The following is a 25,722-nucleotide window of genomic DNA, read 5'->3' as shown; positions in this document are numbered from 1 at the left end:
TTGTTTTATTTTGTTTTGTATTTGTTTATTTTTTTTTATTATGGTTTTTTTTGTTTGTTTATTTATGTTTGATAAATTTGAAATGAAATGTGTGTTATTATTTTGTTTTTTAAATGTATTATGCGTTAAATATAAAAATGATATTTAGAAATTTAAAATTTAGAAATTGCGTTTGTGATAATTTTGTGTTAAGTGTATTAATTTAATCTTAATGTAATTATATTTATACGTTATATGTTATTGTTACAGGATTATAGTGGAGACGGAAATGATTACAGTGGGATTTTTGTACATGATGGCCTGTTCGAAGATGCTCAACAAGCGATTGATTGGGCAAAACAGGTTGCAATTAGATCAGGCTTTTGTTTAGTAGTAGCAACTCATAAATCTCAACGGGATGGTAGAATGGATGGTAGAATGGATGCTTTGTACCATGCTCGCGTGCAACAGTAGTAGCAATTTAAAAGATAATGTTTCATTTTAAAAACTAACAACAATAATTTCACAATATTACAAACTAAAAAGATAATATTGAATTTTAAAAACTAAGAACAATAATTTCAAATATTACAAACTAAAAAGATAATGTCTAATTTCAAATATCAGTAATCCCTCTGTGACGCCCACTGCCACTGCTCAAGAGTCCGTTCCAGATCGTCAATAACAGCTCTGCCTGATGCACTCGTCATGCAGTCCCTTTCCTCAAAAAGTCGGTGTCCCAACTGCATAATCTTGCCCATCCACTACACAAAACAAAAAACATGAAACGACGTATTATACATATATATATTAAAATAAGAGAACAACAAATAAAAGATGAGACGTACCGCATAAGAGGCAGTGGCAGGTGGCACATCGTCATCCTCTGCGTCGTCGATGTCTTTGATCAACCTCGGGTGCGAGTGCCGGATGTACCATTCCATGTAGTGCTGGTCACACATGGCAGTCACCCCACTTGGCGGCCGCTGCAGCTCCGCCGTCCATAGGCGGGCAACCATCGGAAACTGCTCCCACATGGATATCATGTTTGCCGGCCATTGGACGACGTACTCCTTCGACGACGCAGATCGTACCGCCTTACTGGGCCATGCCGGTGGAGGTGGGACAACTTGGACAAATCCAAGCTGGCGAAGACAGCGCTGCGGCATGTACGCCTCTACGATCTCGCGATACTGAATCAGTCCGGTGTAGAGGGTCCTGGGTACCCTATTACTAGGGTTCTGGCCGAAAGGCATCCAGTTCACCTGCACATTATTTAAAATCAGTAACAGTCATAAAATAAAGCATCAGATTGTAAAAGTAGAAATAATTTGATCACTGTACCTCTAAGGGGGACATCCTGTCAAGCGATAACCGTATGGAGCGCAGGCGGTCAACGGACTTCTTCTCGACACGCGGACTCCACGCACAGGCACGTGGCTGGCCATCACCAATGGGAACCGGGTCGCGGTGTGGTCGAAACGCAGGAAAATACTCATATATCCAGGTATGTAACAACGTCAGACATCCAGTGATACCTGCTGCATCAGCCCGGCTCGAGAATCCTAACTGGCGATACAGATACGCCAGCGTAGCCGACCCCCAAGAAAACTGGCCTACTCTGTCGGGCTCACACGCGTCAACTATGTCGCGTGGCCTGAGCTTGTTCCCGCTCTTATCCGGAAACAAGGTACACCCGAGAAGAAGAAAAACATATGCAGCCAGCTGTGTGTCCTGCGTCCTACGTGCCGTAGGGTGCAAACATCGCTGCAAGACGGCTGCGATCTTAACGCCGCCGTGATCCCACACACCAAGTGCCGATGTGTACAGCGCAACCCTATCCACCGCCAACAGCTCCGCTAGTAAATCTGCCTGATCCGCATCAGTGACGACAGATGCTCGGTTTCCCTCCACGGGAATCCCAAGGATGGCCTCGACGTCATGCAACATGATCGTCATCTCACCGAACGGAAGGTGGAACGAGTTCGTATCCGGCTGCCATCGCTCAACGAAAGCCGTGATCAGCGTCCAGTCAATCATGTCGTGCATGGTGGCAGGAAGGTGACTCACTCTAGTGCCCCTCAATCGCCCGACCATCTCGCTCTCCTCCGGCCAAGCATCAGCCCAGCTACACAAAAACCTACAAGTCTTTTCCCGGGTTTGGCATTTCAAAATGCCTGTATCCAAAGCCCTCTCCTGGTCCTCCCAAATACGGGTAGCGATGTGTCCTAAAAAGCTAGGAATCACACTCCCGTCTATAGGTCCCCCGGCCACCTCACCCCTCACCATCCAAGAATCATTAACGGCCCTCGACCGTTTTCTGCTACCCGCAGACACAGTGGACGCAGATGATGTGCCAGATCTACTAACAAACCTACCATCTCGACCCTTACGCACATCTACCCTATGCGTCTCATACGTATCATCAAGCCTCTGACTGAATGGACCGTAATCATCATATGGTCCACTCTGATCGTCGACATCCTCATCTGCATCATCCTCGTCCTCGACCTCCTCCTCCTCGACCTCCTCCTCCTCCTCCTCATCATCATCTTGATCGTCCGCAGAACAGTGCACCCGTTCTCTGCGGGCCGAGGCCGAAATACCACGGGATCTAACGTGTCTGGGCCCCGAGCTCTCCATTGAGTAGATCGTACTCCTCACGACGTCAATACTCTTCCCCGCACCAGGTCCAAATTGCGATGCCTAACTCCAAGTAAATAACGAAATATAATAACGAAAACAAATTAAAAAAAGTCGAAAATAAACACAAAAGCAAATAAACAAGTCACGGAAATAAAATTATAAACATAAAAATATAAATATATATAAGACAATATACATATAAACATAAGAAATATAAACATAAACATATACCAAAAACAAAAAATATAAACTACAAACAAAAAAAAACAAACATAAACAAAAACAAAAACAAAAAATATTACCAAAAACAAAAAATATAAATACAAAAAAGGAAGGACGAAAATAAACACAAAAGCAAATAAACAAGTAACGGAAATAAAATTATAAACATAAAAAATATAAATATATACAAGACAATATACATATAAACATAAGAAATATAAACATAAACATATACCAAAAACAAAAAATATAAACTACAAACAAAAAAAAAAACAAACATAAACAAAAACAAAACAAAAAATATTACCAAAAACAAAAAATATAAATACAAAAAAGGAAGGACGAAAATAAACACAAAAGCAAATAAACAAGTAACGGAAATAAAATTATAAACATAAAAAATAAAAATATAAACAACACAATATAAATAAAAACATAAAAAATATAAATATAAACATAAAAAAATATAAATATGAACAAAACAATATACCAAAAACAAAATATATAACCAAAAACAAAAAATATAAACAACAAACTAAAAAATGAAAAACATAAACAAAAACAAAAAATCAAAAATGCAAAGAAAAAACCAAAAACAAAAAACTCACAAAACTTAAAAAATTTAAAATTGCAAAAACTTAAAAAAAGAAGAACATCAAAATTTTAAAGAAAATTTATAAAAAAAAAAAGGGAACTTATAATTTTTTTACATACAAAAATATAATTCAAAAAAAAAAAAAAAATACATAGGAACATAAAATTAAAAATTAAAACCAGAAACAATCTTTTTTTTTTAAAAAAAAATAGAACATAAAATTAAAACAAATAAAAAAACAAAATTTAAAAAAAAAAAGATAAAAAAAAAAGGGAACATACAATTTAAAAAAAAGAAAAACAAATTTTTTTAAAAAAAAAAAAAAAATTCGAAAATAAAATTTAAAATTAAAAAAAAACAAAAAAAAAATTTAAAAAAAAAAAAGAGAAGGAGGCGCCTAGGCAAGACGCCCGTACGGTGGTGGCGGCGCCTAGCCCAGACGCCACTACCACGGCTGTGGCGCTTAGCCTATGCGCCGCCGCTGTGGTAGTGGCGTCTGGGCTAGGCGCCGTCACCACCATATGGGCGTCTTGCCTAGGCGCTTCCTCCGTGGTGGTGGCGTCTCGCCTTGGCGCCCCACCGTCGCCGGAGGTTTTTTTTTTAAAAAAAAAATTACAAAAATTACCTTCTGGCCGGCAAACCGCCTTCCGCCCACCGCCGGTGCCGCCACTTCCTTGCCGGGCCGCCTCGACATAGCTCTGGAAATAATTTAGAGAGAGAAAGTGGAAGTAGAGAGTAGAGAGAGAAATTGTGTTTTTTAGTTTGAGGGCAAAAGTGTCATTTCACTCTTATTTTGTGGGCTTTATGTAGGAATTTGCGGGCGATGTTTAACAGTTCACTTTTTTTGGCCAGTCGAGCCACGATATGAAAATTTTGTGCCAAATGAGTCACGATTGGAAGACATGTTCAATTTTTAATCAAATTGCACAACTTCAAAATGTTTAATGAAGCTCGTCATGCCAATTGTGTGAGATCGAGTTCATAGAATAGCTAAAATGACCCTTCCTGAATTCCAATAGTTTGTGCAAATGCTCATCACCCCTTTCTTTTCCCTCCCTCTAAAAAGATGTTGTACTAGTTGGATGTGAGGTTATATGTAAATAATTAGTGTTTTGATTAACATAAATGAATTTAATTACTACTTTATTAGTGTTACTCTTACTTCAAAAAGCTACATATAGCTGTCCAAGAATACTACTTCACCCAATACCATTTATCTTTAGTGACTTTTTAACTTTAATCAAAGCTATTAGAAGACATAATTACAAACAAAGGGCCAGTCCCTATCAAGGTTTATTTAATTTATTTATTTTAATTATAGTTTCACAAATTTTTTATACCACTTATTTTCTTTTTCATTTCTATAATATTAGTACTTGCCTAAAGTGATAGACAGAATAGATGCAACTTGCTACCAGCCCCCACAATTCCAAATTACAATTATTACAGATGAAATAGAAAACAATAGAAAATTTTGTAAAAAATGCATTTTCCCCAAACTAATGATTACCTAGCACTTGCTTTAACATAGCGCTTTAATAGTTTCATCATTAACATTTTTGAACCACTTAAAATACCTTGTTATATGTAGTGAGTCCTAATTAATCATCATGATAAAAAATTAAAAAAAAAAAAAAAATTAAAAGCGTTTATCTAATGACATTTTGGGAAATAAATCAATAAAATATCTCAATCAACATTATATTTTCAATCAACATTTTTTTATTTATCATGAAGATAAACTTATATTTTCTCTTTTATATACTCTTATAAATTTATAAGACAATGCTTTCAATATTAATCTAATATTGTACATATAAGTTGTCATTTTGAAATTCATGCACACATCGAGGCATCGAGTATATAGGATGTAGTAGCTCTAGTTTAATGTAATTATTGATCGTTGCTAATCATAATATAAGTCAGAAAAACTCACGAAATAAACTTTCAATTAATTTATAACTAAAGATGTAATATACAATATGTACATATATTTCATAATAATAAAGTTTATGATACAATTAATTGGTACCCCAACAATTCAAATACATAACATTCTTAAGAGATTCATCGGAGTGTTTCAACTTATCATCCCTAATAATCTTTTTGGATAACACACTCGAGGCTGAAGAATTTACACTTTTACCCTGAGAATATGACCGAATATTACTCTTAACTTGTTGATGAAGAGACCTAATTTGGTAATTCCACTTTGAAAATCCTTCATCTTTTAAGCTTTCTACTGAGGCAATGCTTCCTGCGGCAATCAAGCATCTTGTAGTCATCTTTATCAACTCCAAAAATGTGAATGAAAACTATATGATAAAATTTTAGAATGTAAAGGATGATGATAAAAATTTGCTAGTTATTTCTGTTTTTGTTGAATGATATTAATTGCTTCTATATATAGGAAATTAGGGTGAAATACTTGAATGCTATTGGCTGTTAGAGAGATAAGAGGTGTGGGATGTCACGTGGGTTTTGGTTGTACGGATAGAGTGATTAAGAGCATAGGATTAGGAGGATGAGTCATACGATGAAATTAAGATTTATATGGACGTGTCTTGGTTACATACTGCCACTGTGTTTATTACCCATATAATTGAGCCTTTTTTTATGGGTTTTTTGAAAGGTATTATAGGGCTCACGACGTCTCCCTTCAACCCCAATAGGCCAAACCCATGTGACTGACGAATTTTTTTGGTATTTAACGTGACAATCAGGTCGTTTGAATTGACTTTGATTTGTTAATTTTAATTAGATTGAATTTTTTATACGATGATTAATAAGTTATTTAGTTAATTTGTAAGTTGTTTTTTGTTGGATTTTTCTTGAATCAATGACTTAATTAAAGCGCTTTTACTTGGATAAGAATTTCAAATGTTTTGAATGTAAAATATAAATTAAGTAAGCGTTTTTACATGGATAAGATTTCCAAGTAGTTTGGATGTAAAATACGTAGTATTAATTAAGTTGTAAATGCTAGGAGTTGAAGTACAAATTATTAGCAACTACAGTAAGGACTAAGGAAGAACCAAACAAATAACTCCTACATATCTTTTACTTGGATAATATACTTACATTATCAATTTGTCACACATAAACAATGTTTTTAATTGTAATCGATGACATGTATTTTGTTACACAAATTCAACAATTTATAATATCCCTAGCTAGTCTTTTATTACTATCAAATTTAGTTTATAATAACTTAAGCTCCACCACAGCTTCTTGGACTTTTTCAAGCAATGAAAGTTTTTCTTTAAGCTCTTCTACTTCCTTATTAGTGTATTCCAAATTAGCCATGTCGGATAATGCTTCGGCTTCATAGGAAGAAATTTCATTTTCGAGCTCCAATATCTTTTGTAATTTCATTCCTATGTCTTGTTGAAACCTTTCGGATTCAAAGAGTTGTTTCTTAAGCCGCTCTTCTTGCTTTCTCGATCCTTCTAAGTTAGCTTTGACGAACAAACCCTCAGCCCTAATAAACCGAAGTTGTTTCTCAAGATCCAAAACCTTTTGCAATTTTGTATTCATATCTTGATGAAAATTTTCACAACTTTGTAGTTGTTCTTTAAGCATATTTTCCTCCTTTTTCGACACTTCAAATTCACCCTTTGTTGTTAATACCTTATTCTTAGTATCCTCAAGTTCTTTCTCAAGCTTCATTACCATATTCAATTTCATTTCCATTTCTTCTAAGATCTTTTCTAGACTTAAAAGTTGTTCTTTGAGCATATCTTCCTCCTTTTTCGACGCTTCTAAATTAACTTTGGTAGATAACACTTCCTCATTCACGCATGCAACTTGTTTTTCTAACTCGATCACCTTTTGCAACTTCATTTCTACATCCTCTTCAATTTTTCGTCGATTTAAAAGTTGTTCTTTTAGTTCTTCTTCCTCTTTTCTCGATGCTTCTAAGTTACACTTACTTGTTAATGCCTCAACCTTAGTAGAAGAAAGTTGCTCTTGGAGTTCCCCTAACTCTAACAATTTTTCTTTCATATGTTCATGAACAAAATTATCAGTTTTCAGCTTTTCTACCTCTTGGTTCAACCGTTCCAAACGAACCCTAGTAGATGATAACTCATTCTGAGTTGATGAAAGTTGTCCTTCAAGCTGGCCGATCCTTCTCCTAGCTTCTCCTTTTTTATCGCCGAATAGTAAATTAAAAAAACCCATATTTTCGCCGAATTTGAAAAAATTAAGATTAAAAACACCATGAAGGGTGTATGGATGTGTAACTTTTGTCTTAAATCAACAAAATCTAGCTAAGAAATGATCATACTAAAAGTTGTTACAAAGATTTTGCTTAAGAAGGGGTTAAATTACATTTGGTTATATGTAAGGAAAAATAATGTATATATTCTTTCCTTGTGCATGAGTTAATTCGTATGTTATATTTTATTAAATGATAAAACATATATTCTTTTCCAAACTACTTGCCACTAGAATCGAATAAATTCTGAAATATGAATAGATTGATAACTTGATTAAAAAGGCCAAATTATGTAATATAGAGTAATAACAAATATACAATTGATACAATATAGTCAAAGCCCCAAGGCGGCTGACCCGACTAGATGCGAATTAATATAGTCGGTAAAGTCTTAGAAATAATCCTAAGACTTTACATCAAATCTCGTCCACGTAATTAATTAACGAAACTCTAAAGACTAATTAGGACCCCAACAGCTTAAGTACATGACTTTCCTAAGAGATTCTTCAGATTGATTCAATTTATCATCTCTAATTTTTTGGGAAATTACAGAAGAAGATCTAACATTGTTCTTAGCATGTTGATGAAGCAATCTTATTGTACGATTCCACCTTGCATAACCTTTATCTTTCATTCCTTCTATAGCTGCTTCTACTATCCATGCTCTGCTTTTTACAGTTTTCATTCTTTCTGAATTAGAAACTTAAAATGTAAATTTCTTAAATTTGGGAAAATGGTTGATTAATTTGATTGAAAGTTTGATTCTTAAAAAAATGGTTGATTAATGTGGTTTAGATAGAATTTATAAAGGAGGAAAAAAGATGGTGATTTGTTGGTTGTATTGGCAAATACAGAAGGAAGGGTGCCCCTGGTTTTTTGGGACAGTTAATGTGAAAGTGAGCACTCAAATGCAGCCAAAAAAAGGTTCATTGAATTAAGAGAATTTCAGAAATAGCATAATTTTTGTAATTTACCCATATTATTATATGGATAAGGTGGGATTACGTGTGAGAATCTTTTAAAATTTTGGAAGTATTATCTTACACTAGATGAATTACATAAAGGGTCGTAAACAACAATAATTGAAACATCTTCTTCTATTGGGAGAATTAAGTGGATTGCAATTTAATCAATATTTATGTTTAGAGCACCAACATTGATTAAACCAATGTTTATGAATAGTTCAAATGTTATACTGAGACACTTCAAAAAAAAAAAAAAAAAAAAAAACCGAAGAGAGTTTTAAAAAACGCAATCCACACATAATAACATCAATTTGATATATCCATTGTAAATTTTAGTTTTGTAATTATTTAATACATGTCGATTAATACATGATCATATTATAATGATAGATAGTGAACATGAGAAAAATTGAAGGAAATAGAAATCCAAAAAAAGTGAGAATTACGCTCAATTTCAATACATTATACTTTTAGCGATAAAATAGGCTAGAATGTCACTATTTGCGTTTTTTATACCAAAATGTCTTCACTTTGATTTATTTTATTTTATTTTTTTTTTTTTTTTTTTTTTTTTTTGATATAACTTCATTTTTTATACCAAATTGTCAAGGATATGTCTACTCTTAAATCAAAATGGCTGATTGGTTGAGTTTAGAGTTGATAAAAAAAAAAAAAAAATGTTTCCTTCCCTTAAAAATTTCTATGAATTTTTGTTGTCTGTGTGTACACCACCTATAGCCCACTGGTTCAGTATTGAAGCTTGATCTTGCTCAATAACTGTAATCAATCCCCCATAAAATGTTTACAAGTGAATTGGGTTCAAAGTTCAATTATAGTGATAAATGACTAGTTATTAAGTGATAGTATGGATTGGCCAACTCATTTTGTCATATTCAATTACTTATTATTATTATTATTATTATTATTATTATTAATGTGGATAACACATTAGTTTTACTTACAAAAAAAGTGCTTTCCATTCTAGTGTATTAGTCTTTTTTTGTTTTGGTTATTTGTTGAATGAATGATGGTAATAATTTATATTGGGTTAAACTTAAACATAAAAAAAATAAAATAAAAAAAATTTGGATAGAAAATTTTATTATTGGATAATTCAAGAGATAAGGTGAGAGGGATATCACGTGGGTTTCGGTAAAAATAAATAAAAATAAATAAGGTGTGATTTTGGCACCATTATTGGACAAACATTTAAATAAATTGGATGTACAATAAAACATTTATTATAAAATTACCTTAAAATGATCAAAAGTTACTCTTTAATGAATGAAAGTTACCTCGTATATATAAGTTATCTTGATATAAATAAAAGTTATGTATGATTTATTAATAAAAGTTATCTAAAAAAATCTCAAAATTACCCTAAATTTATAAAAAAGTTACCTCGATGAGACGATGAATGTATACAAAAAGTTTTTGCCATTATTCATAGAGCCATTCAACGTTAATTAAAGCGTATTTGGCCGTGCATCCTCCCATCTCAATATCACGAGGAGCAACGCCCATTTTCCTGTGAGGAGGTATGGTGCCACCGTACCATGGTCATGTATCTTTCAAGGTCCACCTTTAGGTAGAACCTAGTTTTCATGTCCTTTACATGCATCTTTCATTCAGTTCAATTCAGATTATGTCGGGTTTAAATCATATCATATACGGATAATATAATCATTTTATATATAAAGTATTTGATTAATATTTTATAAACATATTGGAGTATTTCAGATTTATTCTTAGGCACTTGGATTAAAAATTGAATAGTCTAATTTAAAGATTAGTATGGATTTCTATGAAGTTACTTTAGGTATGACGTCGTACTAATGGTTCTTAGTTATTCGACCCTTGTGCAAAATTACTTAACCGGTTCGTTATTCTTTTCTTGTGCATTAGTCAATTCCAATACTTGATGTCAACGTTGTTTTACCATAAACAAATATATTTGTAGATAAGTATATAATTATATAAGGATTACTACAAAATAAAGTATAGATCGAATGAAAAAAATTTCTTCATTGCAATGTAATTCAAATAGAAGTGACATATACAAAAACAAACTAAAAAAAAAAAAACGAAAAAAAGCACAAAACACCATTTACAATTGGACATTATCCTTCATGAAGCATAGAACACATCCTAATATAAATTATATGTATGTGTTTTACATAACTTGTACACAAGATCACGTTCCGGCTAATCGATCATTTAGGACCCCCAACAATTTAAATACATAACATTCTTAAGAGATTCATCAGAATGCTTCAACTTCTCATCCTTACTACTCATAACAATGCTATTGGATTTAACACTTGAGGTTGAAGTTCTCTTAGCATGATCACTTGTGAATGATCGGATGCTTTTCGCGGCATGTTGTTGAATTGATTTCATAATAGGGTAATTCCACCTTGAACACTTTTTATCCTTTGTGGCCTCAAATGCTGCAATGCTTGATGCTACTACCCAGGTTCTTGTGTTGTTCATCTTCTTTGAAATCCTAGAGGAAAAATACCACAATTACGTCGAAAATTTGATATTATAAATCGTCCTTTACTTCTCAAAAATACTATGATTAACTTGAAGGTGAAAAAGAAGTAAGATTTCAAGGTTTTAATTAAGGGGAGCTAGCTAGTATTTTTGTTGTTTGGTATTTTGGTTGAATAATAAATGTTGATTGATGAAAATATATGTTACACATAGTTTGTGTATTTATAGATTTGGGGATTTTATTATGTTCTCTATAATTGGGTGCACATGGAAATGAAGATGAGTCATGTTGATAAAAATTTGGAGTAATACAGTTGATCAACGTGTCCTTCTCCCAATGGTAGTGGCATTTTGAGTAAAGAAGATTCACGATCAATTTTGAACCCACGTAACGAACCGATACAAGTTTAGACCCTATTTTCCTGAGCTTCTAAGCAAATAGAGTAGAACAGAGCATAGTAGGTGTCAGCAGAGCAGAGTTGAGCAGAGTTCAGTAGAGCAACTAAAAAAAAAAAGCCATACTCAATTTTTGAGTCCATCTTTAGAAATGGAGTAATATACTAGTACTTCTTATTTTATTATGTGAAACTTTGTTTTAGTAAATTAGAATCCTTCCGTTTTTAGAAGTACTAATTTGTATTGTTTTGGTTTTGCACAACATAAATAATTCGTTTTAGGTTGTTCTATTTTATATTTTCTACTGTTTTTTTTCATAATTGCAGTATGTCACTCAAAACAATCTTATAAATTTCAGGAAGAGATTTAAGAAGGTAAGCTTTTTAGGGCGTGTTCGGCACTAGCTTTTGAGTACTTTTAGGTAGCTTTTAATGATTTGACCAAGTCAAACCACTACTAAAAAAAAAATTAATGAGTGTTTGGCAATGTAGCGCTTGAGGTAGCTTTTAGTGGTGAAGGTAACTTTTATCAAAAGTTAGAAATATTAGTTTTTGAAGTTAGAGGTAGCTTTAGAGGTAGTGGTTGAAAATTTAATCTATAGTTTTAAAAATAAAATATTGATTTTTATGTGTAACATCTAGTCAACCGCTACTTTACCTGATAGGGGTGTCACGCGTACCTAACAAAAATTACTTAACATGACCACTACTATGTAGATAGGCAAGTAAGGATCGAATCCCAATAGACTATGGTTTAACTAATTAAACAGACTCAAATTATCACTAAGCAAGTAACCAAAACGAACAACAGTGAGAATTAATAACTAAAGGACTAATTAAAACGATTAAATCTAAATAATATAATAAATCGAATGCTAAAAACATCCAAGATCAAACATTACCACGAATACAATTAACGCAATAGTCGCTCTACCCCTAACATATAATTCAATTGATTAACGAGGAAAAGTAATCCCTAAATAATACCAATGGTATCTCCCAAGTTATCAATGACTTCTTTAATCACAATCAAGCCTACTTCCATGGAATCATGTAAATTAAAGACTTTGAGCACATTACTCTAATTTCCTAATCATCCATTCAACTACTCCCGTGATGAACTTCACTAATTGATTTATTCAAACTCGTCAAAACCTAACTGCCGTTGCGATTAAAATAATGTATTAATAACAATACTAATTATCCCTAATCTAGTATTGGCATGAGCACAATCAATTAAGCATATCAATTGCAATTATCATTAGAGAATTTAAATAATTAAATCATGCATCAATCATATCCGGGTTCCGCTAGATCTTGGAATAAGGGAACTACTCACACATAGTAATGAAAATAATAACAAGAATTAAGAAAAACATAATTAACAATCAAAGGAATTAAAGAGAATAAGAAAATAACGAATCTTGAATTACGAGAGATAAATGAAGAATCTTGAGTGCATAATCTTGAATTACTATACAATGAAAATAAAATCTAGAGAGAAAACTAGGGTTCTAAGATTATAGATAATGAGATAATAATGCTAAAGTGTATTTATAATAAGGCTAAAAGATAGGATTAATTAAGGAAAGAAATCGGACTAAAACGACCCAAAATCGACCAGGCATGGGCGTGCCACACAGGACATGCCCGTGCCCAAAGTCAAAATTGATCTTTCTTCAACTTCCAGCAAGACATGGACATGTCAAATTCTGACATGGGCGTGTCTCATTGCGCTAACTTCACTCGACGAGGCATGGGCATGCCTGCATTCAACACGGCCATGCTTCCCTTAGCACGTAGCTTCTAGCTTGAAGCACTCAACTCGACATGGGCGTGCCTCAAATAGACATGGGCATGCCTCAAATAAAACTTCAAATTCAACTTTCTGCCTCTTCAAAACACAATGACACGCCCATGTCTCTGAGTGACATGGGCATGTCTGGCTGGAGATTAGCTTTAAATGACTTCAACTTCAAACATTGGCCTTCTAAGTGAATTGCAAGCTATGATCAAGATCCGCAACTTTGTAAAACCTTCAAATAGCTTCGTTAAATCCTAAAATACATCAAAAACAACGAATCTACCCATAAAAGCATCATATGATCACAACCAAACAAAATTAAGTCAAAATGAGCTATGAACAATAAATCTAGACTCGAAAATTACCTAAAAAGACCCTAAAAACACGTACAATATACAACTTATCAAACTCCCCCAAGCTAGACCAATGCTTGTCCTCAAGCATTGAACCATGAAACACAAGAAGAGTAAGATAGCTTCTCAAATGAAAATACATGTGCCATTAACCAAAAACCTAATGAAAAATAAGAAATTCAATCCAATGTTCACAAAACCACCATAAACTTCATATAATTAGAATTGACAACCTATCTTACCACACATCTCCCCTAACCAACTCAAAAAAACATGAATAGCTCCTCACTTTAGTTGTGCAAAATAAAACAAACAAGCCACTCATGTGTTTACGGGGTAGAATAAGAAATCACTCATCCTAGGCATAGAATGCATATCAACTTCATGTTATCATCCTCTTTAGACTTGCAAATTGACTTTCTCCACTTATAAAACGAAGATGCAACCACGGAAATCAAGAATTCCTTAAAAAGGGTAGGCTTGGTTAGTAGCAAGGTTGGATGATGTTATTTGGAATGTGGTGCTCAAAAAATATAAAAAAATTCTAATCCCACTACACAATCCAATGACGGGTTCAACCCAACCTTATTTCCTCCAAACTTCATATACAAAGCTGCCCTTTTATTTCACACATTTTTTCTTCTTCTTCTTTTTTTTTTTTTTTTTTTGAGACATTTTTCTCTTGGAACTCTCATTTGAATTTTTTTTTTATTTTAATTTTTTTTTTGAGAATACCTTCTGACATAGTAGCACGAATGAGACTATAATTGTCCCCTTTTTCCTTCTTTTGTTGCTATATTTTTCAACTTATTTTTTTTCCAAACTCAAATTTTTTCTCTTTTTCAGAATTCTTCTTTTTTCTGTATTTTTTCTAGCACTGAACACTTCATTTCACACGTCACTCAATAGGGCTTGAAATATACAATAATTCTCCTTCAAAATAAACTTACAAAAAGACTCTATGGCTTTAACACAAGGCATCAAGAAAAGGGTAATCATGGCTCAAAGTGGCTCAACCTAAGAGTGAATGTAAAGAACAAATAAAATTTTGTAGACCTAAGAAATTGAGGCTCTAAATATCTACGAAGGAAATTTAATCATTTTTCCGCAATATGCATCATTAAGTCTCAAATAGTCAATAAGCAAATCCAAGATTCAAATCACATGAAGGACAACTAATCACACATGGAAAAGAATAAGACTGAAATACAGTGAAATCAATTGAACATGGCTCAAGCATCTCACTAGGTACACAAGCTATCCATATTGGTCGAGCGAGAGACCATTGTAGCCACAAACAAGTTCAATTCCAAGCCAATTAGTGAATGGGTTTTCAAAAACAAGTTTTTCAACTTTTAAAGTTACACATGTATCACATATCATCATTGAGGCATAGTCTTATAAAGACGCTAAAAATCAACCCAAAGTAAACTAACTACTATATACAAAGCAAAAAGTAATCCCTCTCCCGGGCTAAACTTCACATTGTCCTCAATGTGAATATATATCAAATAAGAACAAGCAAGGGAAAGAGAAAACTATGCCCTATTGGTCGGAAGAGGGATCATACTTAAGGGCGGAGCTAGGATCACCCTTGAAATAATGTCGCATCATATCCCCAAGACACTAAAAATTTGATAGGCGTGTCGCGTACCTAACAAAAATAACCTAACAAGACCACTACTATGTAGATAGGCAAGTAAGGATCGAATCCCAAGAGACTAAAAAAACAAGAATAAAGAAAATAAAAAGAAAAGGAAGAAAAAAAAAATCAAAAACACAATGGGTAGCCTCCCAGTCAGCACTTGTTTAAGGTCTTTAGCTCGACCCCTCTTTAGTAGCTCACCCTGGGTCACCACACGGAAAAGATACTTCGTGGTGTTGCTCGTTAATATATCTACCTCCAAACGACTCCTTTAGATTAGATTTGATATGCCTTGTATCCGAATTTACCTTCATGTAACTAAACCCATCATGTGGTGGAATATTGTCCTTTTTGCTTACAAAATTTCTATTTGAAACACACTTATCAACCAAAGGGTTAGTAGCATCAATTCTCGAACAAGTACCACCATCAAAAGTAAAATTATGGTCATTAAAAAGCTTAAACACGACTTGTTTGTCCTGAGCTCTAATGGTCACTTGTCCTTTAGGAACATCTATTAAAGCTTGACTTATAGCAAGAAAAGGGCGGCCAAAGATAAGCGGGATCTTATGGTCTTCTTTCATATCCACTACAACAAAGTCAACAGGAAAAACAAGTTCACCAACTTCAACTAATACATATTCACCTACACCCTTGGGGAGTCTAACAGTCCTATCAGCCATTTGAAGAGATATGAGGGAGGGTTTAAGTTTTTTCAACCCTAATTTTTCATACGATGAAGAAGGCATTAAATTAATGCTAGCACCTAAATCACACAAGACCCTATCAAAATGTGTTTCGTTTATCATGCAGGGGATAGTAAAACTACCAGGATCATGCAACTTAGGTGGTTGGCTCTCATGCAAAAGACTAGAGCATTGCTCATTTACTACCATACGTTCTAATTCCTTATCATTATGGTTATGATCTAAAACTTCTTTCAAAATTTTTGCAAATTGAGGCATTTGAATTAAAATATCAGAAAAAGGAATGGTACCATATACCTTCATAAGAGTCTCAGAATATTTCCCAAAATGCGTATCGAGCATGGCTTTTGATAACCTTTGCGGGAAAGGCATTGGTTCCTCATAGGCATGTGGAGCAACATATTTGGGACCTTCATTCTCACGCATTTTTGTTTTCGACTCCACATTGTGTACTTTCTCTTCAAACCCTCTTGTATTCAATTCATCTCTCTGCAAAAAAATAGTGAACTAATAAGTGTAAAATTCCAACGTTGTAGTTAAAAAAAAAAACAGAGGAAGTATTTTATTTTCATTTCACTCAGCTTTCTAGTTGCTGCTCACATAAAAAACCTTGTTTTACAAGGAAAAAATCACATTAATAATTCCAACTATAAGCGATTTACCTACTTGGGATATGATTATATTCTAATAATCCCACCTTTAATTTAATTTGCTACAGTTTGCCTCTAGCACCCCAAATGACCAATTACCTAATGAATGGGTAATTTTTTTTTTTATTATATTAATGCCGCGTGTTGCAATTTAAAAAAAAATAATTAAAAAAAAAACAGAAAAAAAACTAATCTACCTTTCCCTACCCCCACTCCCTCCCCTTGCCCCACCGTTAAACCCCAATACCCAACCCTTCTGCCCCTTTTCCCACCGTGTAAACCCCCAGCCTCCACCCCTCCCTTTCCCTACCAGTACACCCACAACCCCACCCCAAACCAACACACCCCCCTCACCCCTCCCTAACCCTAAACCCTGACACCACCCCCTCCACGAAATCGTTCGGAACTATTATACTTCCCTTGTTTTATAAGTGTTACAATTACCAAATTCGGCCATATTTTAATAAGTATTACACTTCCTTTTTTGGCAAAAAGTTATATTTTAATATTATATCCTTTTTTCTCATGATCCCCACACAAACCCACTACTATTTTTTTTATTATTATTTCTTTTCTCTCACATTCATTACACAATAAACTATTAACCACATTATCTTTTATTTATTTATTTTTTTTTACACAATTTTTTAATACTCCAACTACTCCACTTACCTCTTATTTTATTTAATTCAATTAAATTGCCTAAATCTATGTGCCGTTCAAAGTGTAACACTTATTAAAACATGGAGTGAGTACAAATGATGTGATCAATCATATTTGTGGTAGGGTAAGTTGTTTCGGTCGGTTTCGAGGATGAGGATTGTTAAGGGGGGAGTGTTGTCGGGGTTTGGCGAGGGGAAATTTTGGCCAGTTTCATGCGGGTGATTTAATTTAGGGGGTGGTGGTGGGTTTGCTGGGTCGTTTCGGGGGTAGAAGGGGCCAAATGGCCATTTTCGGTGGTTAGGGGGGCGGTGGCCGATCGATATTCGATTGGGCTAGTGGTGGCCTAGGGTTTAACGATGGAGGAAGGGGAGGAGTGGTGGCTAGTAAAGGGTTTGTTTTTTTTTTAGACTAATAACATGTTGACACGTGTCATGGTACCTGTTATAGCGGGTCGTTAATCGATTGAGCTTGCTGAAGGCAAACTGAAAAGGTGGGATTATTAGAAAAATACCAAAGTTGGGGTTATTCAGAATTTCAATTCAAAGTAAATCGCCCAAATTTAGGATTTTTAAAGTAAATTTGTCCTTTTTAGACCTCACCTCTACAACAAACCACGGTACCACACTACTTTTTTTTTCATTTTTTTTTATTTCACTCAGCTTCCTATCAGGCCTCACCCATTTCTTAAGTTTGTTTTTCTACCATTTTTTTTAATTTTTTTTTTCTTTGAGGAAAAGTTTCGTTTTTCTACTTTGTTGTCCTTAACTTTCCCTTCTCCTGCAACATTGTCAAGCTGAACACCTAATTGCCTACAATAAACTAAATTTCACAGCTTGCTACAATCAAGTTGTCCTTAACTTTTATAATCAAGCTAGGTATTAACATATGGATATCACAACAAAATTAGGGTTAGTTGTTGGACTAGTTAAAGAACAAATGGAACTATTTTCTACTCCAAAAGTCCTATTTTTGTTTTTTTTCCCCTTTCAAAGCTTTATAGTTTTTCAATTAATTACTGAGCTGATTTTCCCCTTGCTTTACTGTGCATAAGCTAAACTGCTCAAGTAATACAAGTGTGTGGTTCAACAACTTGTGTCTGTATTATGACTATTGTACTACATAGTTCTTAAATAACCTCCCACAACATTCTTAGGTGCCCAAATCTCATAAAAATTCTTTAAAAAAAAAAATGTCACTCAATTCACTTAATTAGAAGACATTATTTTGGTTTTCATTTCACTAAGAATGTCTCAAATAATACTCATACTTCTTTGTCCTGTTAAAAATAAAATAAAATTCTTTGCTTTCAAAAACTGCACCACTTTAAATAGCAATGAGTAACTTTGACAATGCATCATGTAATAAGTACTCATGATAAGTGCTAAACACCACAAGAATATTTTAAGCCAATAACTACAAGAATTTTATTGAATTTATTTGTTGCTTCAATTCACTCAACTTTCTGGCCCTGCTACTGCCTACGCAACACGGAAAAGCTTTACCCTGAAAGTCATAGATTCATCAAATAAGTTATGCATAATTTACAACTAGCAATTATATATATTCCTCTAAAGTTATTAAAGGATGTCAAAAACATATTTATCTTCGACAAGAGAGCTCACCAATTCAAGCAGATACATTGGATCTCTCTAATTTTGCTTCTTCTTTGCTGAAGAGATCAATAACACTTTGTACAAGAGGGTTCTGTTCGCCGAAACTCCAATAAGAGAGCACATTATGATGATTATGATGGCTGCCCAAAGAACCTTTGGGTATATAACCACATAGACCCCAGTCATAAATGCTAATATAGTGGAGTAAAACACTACCATGAGTAACACCATGCTACGATTAATCAATAACAATGAAATGAACGAATTACTCGAATCTTGGACCATAGACCATACAAGGCAAATCAAAACCAACATGGAAGTACACATAGCCAATGCATTAGACATCAAAAATACCAAAAATGCGACCTTCTTGGCTAAAAGTGCTTCCCCGCTTTCTTGATTTAATCCGCCCGGAAGAGTAAAACCAGCAGTAAATGTAATAGTGGCTAATAGAGCCGCCACCACAAATAGTGAATTTCGCACTTCTAACAAATTGGTCTTACGCTGGAAGTATGATGTTTTTATCCATGGATTAAACACGATTCTTTGGCACATTTCTTCCTGCACATGGTTTGCAATTAAATGGATAACTACATGTACACAAATTTTGTGATTTACTTAAAGTAACTTTGGGGTGTTATTTGTGAGATATAAAAAATTCTAAAGTTGCAATTAATATGTAAGGGAGGAAGTAGAAAAATTGAAAAGCATACCGATTCACTAACGTCTGTGCAAGCTTCGTATGCTAGTCCACATATATTATTGCCAACATAATTAATTCAATAAAAGTTGTGTTCATTGATATCCAAAGCTCGAATAGATCTTATCTTTTTGTGTTTTAAGGAAAAGGAAATGGTACAAAAGAGCAAAATTTTTATTTTTATTTTTTGCATTAAAGAAGCATCATATTCATATAATAAAATGAATCTTAATATATAGCAAATTTTATTGGAAAGAAATCATACCCATGCCTGGTTGCCAGCGCATTTCTGAGCCAATAGATCTATGGCAGAATTATTTCCATCATCCTTGATGTCATAGTTGATCTTATCAATGCTGAGTAAAGTTTCAGTCAAGAATAAGTTGTCATCTTGTATTGCTTTGTGTAAAGGTGTTACACCTTGAGAATCTTGAAGATTAATTAGATCCTCCATGTTGTATGGATTCTTGAGAAAATCTTCATAGTCTATTAAACTTGTAAGTTTTATATGATGTAAAGGAGAATCCTTTTTTTCAATACAAAGATATCGAAACGCTCTCGGATTATGTTCGATGAAGGCAAGAAGAGCTGGGACATGACCGTGCTCACATGCTTTAATCCAAGCCAAGGGTGCTCTATTGAATACAGACGGGTCCTTTTTCAGTACAGCTTTTATAAACCATGCACAACCAGTTTCATATGCTGTATCCCAAGGTGATTGTTTATTGTTATCCTGTTCGGTGATGAACTCTGGTGCTTCATTAACTAGCGATGTCCCAAATCCTTCATCTAATTTCATAGTTTATAAAAAAGTTAATATAAGAATCATGTATTCGATCTGATCCCTAACTTCATAAAAATCTCATTTCCTTTGACTTGTCTTTTCTTAACTATAGTTGTCAATTTCCAATTGCATTGGATCCAAAAGATAAAAATTAAAAGTTAAGCTTCTGAAAAGAGCATAATAATTTGAGAATGGTTTTCACCAAAAAAAAATAAAAAAAAATAATAAAAATAATAATAATAATAATTTAAGAATGGAGAGAGTATATGCTTTAAGCCTATAAAAATATACTCCTTTGTTCTTTAATTATCATTATCTTTCCATTCACTAGTCTGTTTATGTAAAATGAAATAGTAAGTACGACCACTTTTTTTTTTTTTAAAAAAAAATAGGTAGGAGTGAAAAGTTTGTTTATAAAATTTATGTGGGTCATATGGTGGGTAAAGAGTAATAAAAGTGGATATTTTCTTTACCATAAAAAGAGTAAAGCAAAATAAGAAGATAAAAAATGAAAAGTAGTAAGATAAAAAACTAAAATAAAATAATAAAAGAATGGAGGGAGTTTTAAAATTCATTTTCATATATATAGCACATTTGTTTTATATTATTTGCATTGCCTGGAATAATCCGACCATTGTCTCATCCGCCCAAAATAATCCCAACTTTCAATTATTTTATTAATAATCCGACGTTTGATGTCAATACGCTTAAAATGGTCCCAAGTGACCGGTAACCTATTAAATAGATAATTTTTTGTTGGGTTTTAAAGTACACATGTCACAACGTGATTTATCTAAAATTTAAAATTAAAAATAATAAATTTGAAAAAAAAAAAACCAGTCAGACCTAGCCACCCTAAAAATCTTTCTTTCTCTCTTTCACCACCTCCAATAGCGGCGATATCTACCATCTCTGAACCCACCTCCGCCGTTGTCGCTCTCATCGATGAGCTCAATAAGCGTCGCATTCCTCTTATCATCGTCGTCAAAGAAGAATACTTTGGGACGAAAAAGGGAGAGGGGTTGGAATCGCGACGTGAAAGGGGAGGAGGGCCGGAATTGGGACAGGGAAGGGGTCGGTGCGGCGGGGTTGGTGGTTTATCGATTAATTAATTGATTTTTTTTAAGAAATTAATTGATAATTTTTAAAATTTTCTTAAAAAATAATTTTAAATTTTTTTTCTAAATTTTATTTTTGGACCAATTAGGTGTTGATACGTGTTAGATAACTTGTCATAAAAAGTTAGCTGATCGGTTGGGACCATTTGAAGCGAATTTACATTAAAGGAGGTGGGATTATTTTGGGCGGATGAGGCAAAGGTCGAATTATTCCAGGCAATTTATCATTATCATTATCATATCTGTCTCCCTTCTTTTCACTAGGCGAAATTAGAAATATCTCCCTGCATGTCTTTGTCAAGTGTGAGGCAAAGTACCAATTGATAGTCAAACAACGTAATAACATAGAGTGCAACTAGGCGCATATCTGCTATTTATTTGGGATGCATATATGAGGGCTAATTGATAAATTCACATAATTTCTTTTATTGTTACTGTGGTATTTTTTGATGTACCATTATACATGTATTTTATACTACTATAGAATAGGTTATTTTAGTAGTACTATTTATAGCCATTATAAGTAATAGTGGTATAATATTTGATGACAATTTATTTACTTATTTGTACCACTAGAAAAACATTTTTCATCACTCTTTTGTCTTATTCATGCTATTTACTTGCCATGTAAATAACAGCTATGCGCCAATACTTAACCAATACAATATACTCTGTATCTTTTATCTCGTAAAATTATGTGTAATAATAAATGCTAAATATTATTCTATGAAGGAACGAAAAACTATTACCTGTTAACCTTGTAGCAAGATGCAATATATTCCAACCAGTTGAGGAATCTTTTAGATATTTGGTCCTGCTTCTCTTATCCAAATTTCCCAATATGTCTTTGGCTACTTCAGAGCAATTGTTTTGTATGGCAAGAAACAACATAGCGTGCTCTGGCTTGTAATTATCTAGCAGTTCATCCATAATTTGATCATCCAGGAGTAGTGACAATATGTATAGTCCAAGATCTTCACGTTTGTTGCGTAATGCCAAGTGTAGAGGCCCTTCGTAATCTTTATTCATTTCAAACCATGGCAATTGATAGATAGGATATACTCTCCAAATAAGGTTGTGTTTTTTGTAAGCTTCAACAAGGAGTGGTACAATCTGGTTTGTTGCTTCATGAGTGGTAGTTGCAGCAACATGAAAAGGATTGTTTTGATAATTGTAATCCTTAACATTAATAAGTTTTACAAACTGATCTTTCCACTTGCTCTCTAATATGAACTTAAATAGCCATTCTTTGTCACTTTTTATCCAACTATGAACTATTGTAGATCCTTCTTTATCTACTCCTTTGATTAATTCTGGATGTTTGTCCATTAGTTTTGCAATAAAGTTTTCTGCTTGTAAAGAAGAATTGCTATTTAATATTTTTTCTACAATCATTCATAATTAAACAATATACGTAATAAAAAAAAAAAAAAAAAAAAAAAAAAAAGACTAATTTTATTTTGTAATTTACTTCCTTTGTAGTTTTTAAGTTAACTCATTTGTCAATGCATAAATTCAACTGTAGTATCTTTAAAGAATTATTATTAAAATTTACTTGTATAAAAAGTTGGTTTTTGAAATTACAAATCGAAAACAAAATTAAAATGATCAGACATGATTATGTTCGTTTTTTAGCTAAATTATGTTACATATATAATGTCAAAAGTGAAATGTATCAATTGTTAAAATTGACACTCTTTTTTTTGGAAGTAGTATTTATAATATCAACTTTTAATAAATCTAAACTATGAATAGTTAAAGTTATTAGTAACTGCAAATTTGTGCACGATGAATTATGTGTAAAGTCGATCGACATGGTACAATTAAATAAATAATTGGCAACTTTTTATTTATTTAATTTAGGAAACATTTTGCTTGAGATTAGACTCAACGTGTGTCCAATATATCTGACATTAATAATCTAATATTTGACATTTATAATCTAATATCTAATATGAGAAATCTAATATCTGACATTACTAATCTAATATTTGACATTAATAATCTAATATCTGCCATTAATAATCTAATATCTAACATGAGAAATCTAATATCTGACATTAATAATCTAATATATGACTATAGTAATCTAACATTAGTAATCTAGTACGGAGTATTTGAATTCTGACAATAGTAATCTAATATATGACATGAGTATATTAGATTACTAATGTCAGATCTGATATTATTAATGTAAGATGTTAGATTAATAATGTCATATATTAGATTATTAATGTCAGATATATTAGACTCATTGTGAGTCCGACTCACCCAATTTTTTTCGTTTATTTTATATTCTCGTATAATTAGTTAATTAAAAAACTTCGTTCTTTCGCTTTTTATGAGATGAAACATTTTACTCTGTATTTGTGGGCATATACTGGTAAAATTTGAAGGGTCAAGATTGAAAATGGTTTCAATGGCTACAATTTTATTATAGCTATTGAAAAGTCATCCTAAATTATAGATAATATATTGTGTAAATTATATAGCACCATGTCAACTTAAGATGGATAAATCATGACAAAAATGTTTTATTTCTTTGCATTGCTTTAGGTTTTAGTGGATAGTAAAGATGACAAAGAGAAAACTAAAGAGATATCCATATTTTTATCTGATAACGATGACCAAGTCAAAAGTAGTTAGAGTAGAATCTTTTCTTAATTATAATTTGTGAATATTCACTAATATCTATCTCGTTTAACAGCTTGTATGTATATTTTCTTAGTTTGTTATTATCTTTTGTAAACCTAGATTACAGTACTTCTTAGGTATATAAATACATATTAAACCTAATGAGAATATCATCAACTTCTCACATACTCTATTATCTTATATTATCTATTATCAATAATAATGCTATAAGTGAAAGTTAAAAAAGAAAGATAAATAAATCGTCGACTAACCTGTGCATAATGGAGCAAGATGCAAGATATTGAGCTTTTGATGATTCGTAAGAAGTTGAGTTCGACCTTTGTTATCGATTATCTTCAATATCTCTTCGGCAACTGTATGACATTGAGCCTCGACAGCCAAGAATAGAACATTCTTCTTACTTTCGATAACTACATTTTCATCCACAGACAACAAATATATTGCTAACTTTTCATTCTTATGGGCTATGGCCAATGACAAAGGTGTATCTCCATTTTCATCCATTAACCAAGGATGTTGATTATTTGAAAGGCTTGGTGATTCTTTTTTGTAAATATCTATCAGCAATTCTGCAATTTTTGTAGCATCTTCTGTACACGGGGCATATCTAGCCTAGTCGTGTAATGGATTGCCACCATAACTATTTGTTGAAGATACAAAGTATGTGAAAATCTTATTCACATCTTGGATGATATCCTTACAATCTAAGAGAATTTTGAATGGCCAAATTTTACCATAATATGCCCAGAAATGAAATGCCGAAGCTCCATTCTTATTTTTTTGTTTAATTAGCTCTGGCTCTCTCTGAAGAAGTCCTCGAAAGATTTCTTCTGATACTTCTGTTATAAAAAAAAAAAAAAAAAAAGGTTTTCAAAGATTATAATTATGTACTTGTGTGTATATTTGTGTGTTCATGTATATATACATATACTGATATACATATATTTGTATATGTTAACTCTCACTAAATTATACGGAGTACTTTATAAAGAAATAGGTAATCACGTAATAAGATTTTATTTGATTCATATTGATGTTAGACGTACCTAAACTTCTCCTTATATCTTGTCTTACTTCTTTAAAAAAAAAAAAAAAAAAAAAAAAAAAAAAAAAGTTGGTGTTGTACGAAGTACAATATTATTTTAATACAACTTTCTCATTAAGGTGTTTGTTCCATTTTGACTTACCATGTGTTTTTTCATCTTGTAACTTAGACCCACACTATTAATAATGAAATTTTATGGATTTTTTTTTTTTTTTATTAAAATCGATTGTTTTGAAAAACTACCTTATAAAATATGTTATAATAAAGTAGTTTAGTTTATAAAGTGTGTATAAAATTTTATAATAAGGTTTCATGCTTTCATTGCCATATTCTGGGAGTTTAACTACTCTTTCAACATTTACTTTTCGATTATTTTATTTTACTTTTTTCTTCTTTTTCATAAAAAATTAATAAGATAGTTTCCTATATTAAAATATTTATTTGTAAAAGAACTATTAGAAAAAGTAT

General features: G+C 32.7%; 3 protein-coding genes across 3 annotated transcripts; all 3 read right to left on the bottom strand.

Moving 5' to 3' along the window:
• Window positions 1-567: 567 nt before the first annotated feature.
• LOC110693322 lies at window positions 568-1,577 on the bottom strand. Its single transcript, XM_021870475.1, has 3 exons — window positions 1,324-1,577; window positions 828-1,244; window positions 568-743 (listed from the first exon to the last, which is right to left on the bottom strand). The coding sequence occupies exons 1-3, from the start codon at window positions 1,336-1,338 to the stop codon at window positions 603-605; spliced, it is 573 nt and encodes a 190-aa protein (XP_021726167.1). The 5' UTR covers window positions 1,339-1,577; the 3' UTR covers window positions 568-602.
• Window positions 1,578-15,516: 13,939 nt separating this feature from the next.
• Window positions 15,517-16,452, bottom strand: LOC110693294. Its single transcript, XM_021870451.1, has one exon. It carries the CDS (start codon window positions 16,450-16,452, stop codon window positions 15,517-15,519), a length of 936 nt encoding a protein of 311 aa, XP_021726143.1.
• A 1,526-nt stretch (window positions 16,453-17,978) lies between these two features.
• LOC110693186 (protein ACCELERATED CELL DEATH 6-like) lies at window positions 17,979-25,089 on the bottom strand. The gene is made up of 5 exons (XM_021870315.1): window positions 24,461-25,089; window positions 22,304-22,903; window positions 19,918-20,441; window positions 18,962-19,513; window positions 17,979-18,842 (listed from the first exon to the last, which is right to left on the bottom strand). The coding sequence occupies exons 1-4, from the start codon at window positions 24,711-24,713 to the stop codon at window positions 18,989-18,991; spliced, it is 1,902 nt and encodes a 633-aa protein (XP_021726007.1). The 5' UTR covers window positions 24,714-25,089; the 3' UTR covers window positions 17,979-18,842; window positions 18,962-18,988.
• Window positions 25,090-25,722: the final 633 nt, after the last annotated feature.

The sequence above is a fragment of the Chenopodium quinoa genome, unplaced genomic scaffold (assembly GCF_001683475.1).
Source record: "Chenopodium quinoa cultivar QQ74 unplaced genomic scaffold, ASM168347v1, whole genome shotgun sequence".
Taxonomy (NCBI): Eukaryota; Viridiplantae; Streptophyta; class Magnoliopsida; order Caryophyllales; family Amaranthaceae; genus Chenopodium; species Chenopodium quinoa.
This window is presented reverse-complemented; position numbering and strand designations above follow the sequence as displayed.

Bases quoted from the DNA above. Each gene is read 5' to 3' on its own strand.
- LOC110693322 (XM_021870475.1), bottom strand. The intron at 744-827 runs GTACGTCTCATC...TGTTTTGTGTAG, and splicing joins CTGCCACTGCCTCTTATGCG to TGGATGGGCAAGATTATGCA.
- LOC110693294 (XM_021870451.1), bottom strand. From the start codon at position 16,452: ATGCGTGAGAATGAAGGTCCCAAATATGTTGCTCCACATGCCTATGAG.
- LOC110693186 (XM_021870315.1), bottom strand. From the start codon at position 24,713: ATGGATGAAAATGGAGATACACCTTTGTCATTGGCCATAGCCCATAAG. The intron at 22,904-24,460 runs GTTAGTCGACGA...CTTTACAAGCAG, and splicing joins TCTTGCTCCATTATGCACAG to AAAACTTTATTGCAAAACTA. The intron at 19,514-19,917 runs GTATGATTTCTT...AACCATGTGCAG, and splicing joins GCGCTGGCAACCAGGCATGG to GAAGAAATGTGCCAAAGAAT.